Source organism: Arachis ipaensis, chromosome B04, assembly GCF_000816755.2.
Source record: "Arachis ipaensis cultivar K30076 chromosome B04, Araip1.1, whole genome shotgun sequence".
NCBI classification, from domain to species: domain Eukaryota; kingdom Viridiplantae; phylum Streptophyta; class Magnoliopsida; order Fabales; family Fabaceae; genus Arachis; species Arachis ipaensis.
In genome coordinates, this window is record NC_029788.2 from 4,169,470 (window position 1) to 4,176,554 (window position 7,085).

At 34.7% G+C, this 7,085-nt stretch overlaps 2 protein-coding genes across 2 annotated transcripts in view; one reads left to right on the top strand and one right to left on the bottom strand.

The window, feature by feature from the left end:
- Positions 859–3,605, top strand: LOC107638497 (tRNA pseudouridine synthase A). The gene is made up of 9 exons (XM_016341804.2): positions 859–1,260; positions 1,343–1,420; positions 1,501–1,554; positions 1,648–1,730; positions 1,915–2,014; positions 2,106–2,168; positions 2,372–2,638; positions 2,719–2,779; positions 2,894–3,605. The coding sequence occupies exons 1-9, from the start codon at positions 997–999 to the stop codon at positions 2,992–2,994; spliced, it is 1,071 nt and encodes a 356-aa protein (XP_016197290.1). The 5' UTR covers positions 859–996; the 3' UTR covers positions 2,995–3,605.
- The window catches only part of LOC107638498 (bromodomain-containing protein 4), a gene marked incomplete in the record, with an annotated part of 3,660 nt that continues 613 nt past the window's right edge, over positions 4,039–7,085 (bottom strand). The window contains 5 exon segments of the mRNA XM_016341805.2: positions 4,039–4,461; positions 4,606–5,028; positions 5,494–5,632; positions 6,063–6,144; positions 6,561–6,804. Coding sequence (XP_016197291.1) covers positions 4,264–4,461; positions 4,606–5,028; positions 5,494–5,632; positions 6,063–6,144; positions 6,561–6,804 — 1,086 coding nt within the window.

Below are 7,085 nucleotides of genomic sequence, written 5' to 3' on the forward strand. Positions count from 1 at the left end.
GCAAAAAATATGAATCAAAATTTTTTAAGGTGAAAAAAATAATAAAATGATAAATAGTTAATTACTATTAATTTTATAATTTTTATGAAATTTATATTTTATTATTTTAATTTAAAAATAATTAATTTTTTAGTAAAGTATCGTTTTTGTTCCTAACGTTTGGGTAAGTTCTATTTGTATCCCTAATGTTTAAATCGTCCTATTTGTATTCTTAACGTTTATAAAGTGATTCAATGTTATCCTACTATCTATTATACTAACAAATTAGATTATATTTTTCAATTATTCTCATTTGGATGTATTCATTCTCAATTAGGTTTTACTTGGATGTGTTCAATTTTAATATTATACTCACTATTTGTGTTTAGATTTAATTATGTCCCTAGAAAATTGAATTATGTAAATGTAGGAATTAGTTTCAACATTTGATGAGCTATTTTTCGGAATAGATCATCGATTATATCCTAGACATTTGTATTCTAACTTTAAGAAGAGATTTTTAAAACTCAAACTAAAGGACTCATGATGTGTAATTGATGGCAGGATAACATTGAATTACTTTTACAAACGTTAGAAATACAAATAAGACAATTTAAACGTTAGGGACACAAATAGAATTTACTCCAGGAAACAGAAACGATATTTACTCTTTATTTGACTATTTTACCAACCTCTTATTTTAGAAGATTTTGATAAAAAGAATGAGTATGGTATATAAAAATAACAATCATATTATATATACAACTATATATTAAAGTCGGCTTAATATAAAATATATATTGAAATAAATTAAACATCATATAAATTAATTTTAATAATTAATTTTGGTATATAAGCAGTATTTTAGTTGCCAAAAAAGAGGTAGCATGAAGCATGGCAATGAGTCAGAGACTTAAAGAGTTAAGAGTTGGAGAGAGTTGGAGAAAAGCAGAAAGGCAAAGCGGCGACGCCGAAATCAAATAAGGCGTCCTCTTTACTTTGATTTCCCAAATCCCAATGACAAAGAATTGCAAGCATACGCTTGAATTTGACACTGATAATAATAAGCCCTCTAAGATATCAAAACCCCATAACCATAACATGACCCAAAAGAACTCAGCGGCTGGGATCCAACGCTATTTGGTTGCCATCGAGTACATCGGCACTCACTTCTCCGGTTCACAGAAGCAACTCTCTTGCCGAACCGTCGTCGGTGCTCTCGAAGAGGCTTTCACCAAATTCATTGGCCAAGCAGTTATCGTATCCTGTTCAAGCCGAACTGTGAGTATCATTTCACTCACTCACTCACTCTGTAAATCATATTATATTCAATTCGAGCATTGCGATTTCGTTTCAAGTGCAGGACGCAGGAGTCCATGCCTTGTCAAATGTTTGTCATGTTGATATCCAACGCACCAGTAAACGGAGGCCGGGTGAAGTGGTATCCATTCCTTTTCTATGCTATTTATCGATTCACTCTTCACTCTTTGTAATCTTACTCCTCCTTGTTTCAAATTACAGTTACCGCCTCATGAACCTTCCGTCGTTCGAAGAGCTGTCAACCATTTCTTGCAGGTTTCACTTTGTGCTAGCTTTCCTTCGATCTGGATTCTTGATAATTGTGCTCACAATTTGCGTTATTCTTTTTGTCAAACTTATTTACTTCAGAAGAATGATAGCGACTTAACGGTTATTGATGTCCGTTGCGTTCCACTCGATTTTCATGCCAGATTTTCAGCACAAGAGCGCACGTGAGTGTTCTGTGACAAAGATCTATGGAATTGTACTTGATTGTGTATAATAGTGAGTAGTGACTGTTAAGTAGAGCATCATATAATAGTGATCTTGGATTTTATAAAACTGAATAGGCATTGCCATAGAATTGTGTTTATCATAATTTGTGGGAATTGAGATTTATTTGGAACTTCCATTCAGATACTTTTATCGCTTGCTGTCCGGGCCAGAGCCTGTATCAGCCTTTGAGAAAGATCGAGCATGGCATGTGCCTGAAGAGCTTAACCTTTCAGCTATGCGAGTTAGTTAGCTTTTGCTTCTCTATATTTGCTACATTGTGCACTCAAAATTCCTGTAAAAGGCAGAAGACTTCATTCATACAATTCATGCAGGAAGCTTGCAAAGTTCTTGTCGGACGCCATGATTTTAGTTCCTTCAGGGCTGCCGGTTGTCAGGTTGCTTCTTCTCTCCAGTTTCTAAATAGTACTTCAGAATTTATAGTTAAAAACAATGAATAGGTTTACTTTCGTCTGAGGGAGTTTGCCCGATGGTGGTGAGATTCAGTCAATAGAGTTTTGGTTTAGTCAAATGCCAATTCTATGATCATATAATCTCAAGTCTATATGAACTATCCATAAATAAAATTGCCCTACTACAGGCAACATCACCAATCAGAACTTTAGATGAACTCAGCATCTGCGAGGTAATTCCAAGTCTGTATTTTCCAAATACAATGGATAGAGAACGACATAATCAGGATCTGAATGGCTGCCACAGCAACTCTGAAACTGTTATTCCTCCTCCTAGCTCTAGTGCAAGCATTGATAAAGGAACCACATCAACTGAAGATATAGGATTTGGCAAAAGGAGGCAGCATCGTTGCTTGGTGGTAACAGCGCGCGCACGCTCTTTTCTTTACCATCAGGTTTGATATCTTCCCTTTTGAGTTCCTTTTCCACAATCACAATCTTTTTGGTCTGAATCCAATTGTTAAATGAATTTCAGGTTAGACTACTTGTTGGTGTTCTCAAAGTTGTTGGAACTGGAAACTTAACAATTCCAGACGGTACAAATATCCTTCATTTCTATTCACGTGTGTTTAATAATAAGATAATGTACTATCTGATCCTTTTTTATAGCCTGAATTGACTAACATGTTTCAAATGACGCACTATTTCAGTTGAAAGAATCTTGAATGCCAAGACTATTACAGCCGCAAGTCCAATGGCCCCGGCATGTGGTCTATACCTAGGTGAAGTGAAATATGATCTGCCTAATTAAGTCATGCCATGGACACAGATGTCCGTCTAACCATTGCTGCTTCTCACTGTTTAAATGTGCCATTTAGGAATTAGGAGATTTTGATTTATTGGTGGATTAGGATTTTCATTTTACTATACTTGGACTTACTTTCTGATATCGTTACTTTCACCAACAACATTTATCTTTTATTTATGGTCTTTGTTGAGATAAAGAAAAGAGGAATACTAGAGGGCTATCAAAATTTATTGTTTTGGTCATCAATGTTTTAAGGTATATGTTAAAGTATGTTGTTGAATTACTAAACTAAAGAAATTTGGTTAATAGCTAAAAGTGATGGTCAAAACCAATAAATTTTGATAGTCCTCTATTATTTCTCTAAAAGAAATGTAACATAGCCGTTATTTGTTTGTAATGGTTCCACCAATAGAAATATCGACGGTAATGGGGGCCATGTCAAGCAAGCACAAATTCTTTCATACAAGAGATTACTCAGTTTTGTTAGTTTTTTTTTTCACTTTTCCGGTGTAACTCATGCCTAGTCAGTAGTCACGGACATTTTAGAGTTTCGTTTTTCATTAAAGGGTACTATTATGCTATTTTAATTATTAAGGCAACATGCTTTTTTACCCTAACACCCTCCCCTCCACATACTCCACATGCTATTTTAATTATTTTGTGCATTTAGTCCACTCTGTTTATGAAAATATTTAGATAATTATTTAGTTGTAATTTGTATGCAATAAATTGTGATAAAATTTCATCTCTAAAACCTTTTAATTATACTCTTCAACAAAATTTATTAGAGTTTAATTTTAATGACCTGACAGTGTAAACCATAAACTATTTTACCCTGTCGATTTCCTTGACTATTTACGCATTGATTGTTAAAAATAGCTATTTTTGTTGATTTGGTGATACGTAATTAAATACATGAGTATATCAGTGTATTAAAATTAAATTTAATTTATTAATATAAAAATATTTATATTTTACCTATAAAATTCTTCGTAGACTTTGAGCTTAACTAAGATTTATACACTGGTAGTAGTGCATGGGCAGGGAAACAAGAAAATAGAAATGAGAATGACGATGCATTTGCTCGCTAGTGTTATGTTTACAGTAATGTGACTCATTTTGCCCTACGCCTGCTTAATACTAAAAACCGAGAGACAGGGCAAAGCTACAAAACCTAGTTTAAACTTAGTAACACATCAACTAAAACTATTATCATTTTGGGATGGTGGCTAGCAAGTAGTGAATCAATTAAAAAATAGTAACGCAAAAAAGCTAGTCCATCAAAGTCCGAATTGCCGCGTGAATTGAAGAAGTGCGACTTGAATTCTGACGCTGTACTAATGAATGTGGTCCACTCCAGACAGATTGAGTATTGTTGGGGAAGAGAATACCACATAAACTTGATAGCTTGGGGTTTTCGACATATAAGCTCTCAAGCAGCTGAGCTTTCTGATGCTTATCTCGTGATTCCTACAGACAGACCAAACTGTTTAGTAAAACCTGCAGTTGCAACTACAACTAACTAAACGCAACAGCCTTTCGCAACACGCTACATGCCTAATTGAAGTTTATGCAAATGCTATTGTTTCCTAAATCAGAAATTGTTTGAAATACCTTGTGCTTCTGTCGCTGGACTACTGCAGCTTGTCCTTCTTGCCGAGTCGCTGCATATTCATCACGAAGAGTGGTTACATCTCCAACATTAGATTTCTCGGCCAAACTTCCTCCATAATGTGACCGATTTGAAGCCTCATCCATCTGTCGCTTCGGGTTGTCCGTTTCAATCTCCCCCTCATCTTCTTCCTCTCCATCTTCCTCCTCTTCCCCTTCCTCCTGGCTGTGGTCTTCGTCATTATCATCTTCATCATCACCATCAATGTCTTCATGCTTTCCCTTGGAAGGGCTGCACTGCTTCCCACTAAGATCCATTTTTGCTACCTCTCCTTTGTCATCTTCAGCATCTCCATCAGTGCCAAGTGAATCATTCATATTTGATGATGAATCCTCACCACCAGGGCTTTCTACAAGCATTGATTCCTGAAAACCAAGAAAAAGTTTCAAGTCTACGTATATTACGTGCTAGTCAATACTTAGTTTGCATGGTCATAAAGGAAAAAATAATGTACTAGGATTTCTTCATTGCATGAGCTTTTAATCCCATTTAATGTCAACAAATGTAATAGGAACCAAATGGGAGAGCAATATCGTCATGCCACTTAAAAAACATTTTGTGTTATTTGGAATACTCTATAGCATAAAGAAAATATATAAAGAGACCATTCCGATAAGATTCGTTTCTGTATTGTTATAATGAATTTAGTTTATAACCATGGAGAATTGTGGAAAAAAAGAAAAAATGGAAAAATGTAAAATCAGTTGCAATAAAAAACACCTTCAATCACAAATTTTACCACAGGGATACAGATACCTCTAAAACCACCAGGCAAATTTCCTGGCAGGACATTAAAAGGATAAGATGTAGGCAATGATCCATTACCATACCTCTTGCTTAAATTCTTTAGCAAGCTTATCACCACCAGATCCAAAGTTTCCTTTAGCAAGTCGAGCATTCTCCTCCCGTTCCCTCCTTCGGCGCTTTAGCACACAAATAGCACATAAACAATCATGTTTATGGTGTCTTCTGCAAAATCAGATAAAGCTTTAAGTATAATAGTATCACCATCTTACAATGCAATATTGTTGCAGAATAATGTATGATATTATAAGAATTGAAGAAATAGGAATAACCAAGTTTACAAATGTACTGTTATATAAACCTTTCATAGAAATTACGTTGCACTTAATGTGATTTCTTAGAGTAATCAAAGCTTCTCTATTCCTATTCTTCAGATTAACCATTCATTTTTAGAAAATTAAACCATCAATCATGTATCAAATTTCTGGAGTCAAAGATATTAGTCTATAATTTCCATGTAAAACAGTATTACTGACACAAACACATAATTAACAATAGATTTCATTCAATTTAAGACTAAGGGATATCAATTTCCAACCATAACAGCAATTATACCACATAAGTATTCTAATATCAGCGTTGGGAGTATACTCACCCATGACGTTTCTTTGACTTCTGCTTCGCTTGACCACCCTTCGCTACTTTTCCATCACCAGATAATGCAGCATCCTCTGCTCCTGCTCATTAGAAGAATATGCTCAAATTGCTATCAAAAGACCATGGTCTAGCATCTTTCACGAAATTAAAAAAGCATATTCATCTTCATCTTCTTTTCATTTACTTGAGTAGGATTGTGAAAATAAAATCTCAGAAAACCATATAGCTTAACTATAAACTTCCCACTTTTCAATATTTTAACATCTATCACTCATTGACCCATCTCCCATCCTGAGCATGACCCCAAAAGTAAAAGAAGCTTGGAGACAAAATGGCAGAGATAATAAACAAACACATCTAGTCCTATTCATATATTGTATCACAAGAATATTTAAAACAAGAAAGAAAATGGCGGTCAAGAATGACTCACTAAATGCTTGATACCTATCCTTTTCACTAAAGAAAGAAATAATGGAGGGGTACACAGAAGTCTCACCCTTAGTCCCTTTTGATGGTTCATAATATAACCCAGCTGCAGTCCAGTACTTCATAAAATTCTTCTTCACTCGCCTCATAAGATCCAAGATATAGTCACCTTTATTGTTATACTTATAACAATTGTCCCAAATGTATTGAACATCCTTATAAACATCCTCAGAATTCATGTACTTCTCGCTCTTTTCAAGATTGCTGCATATAGTTCCGAAATCCATTGGCGTGTCAATGATATCAAAATAGTCCTGGTTCCAGAAAGCATTATGACATTAGACACCTGTAATCAACTAATCACAAATTTTTGGGGGACAAAAGGTAACTTTTTGGTTCCAGTTTTACTACAAATCAAATTAGTCTCCTGGGAACAACAAATATCATAGATCCTTGTGGAATAACTTCTATGCCTGAGTGTTCAAGATCAAGAAAGAGACAGCACATGTTAACCAATATCTGAAAGCACATCTAACGTTGCTTACATAATTGTGCTTACAGGAATTTTTATCCAAAAAGAAAAAATATTACTTAC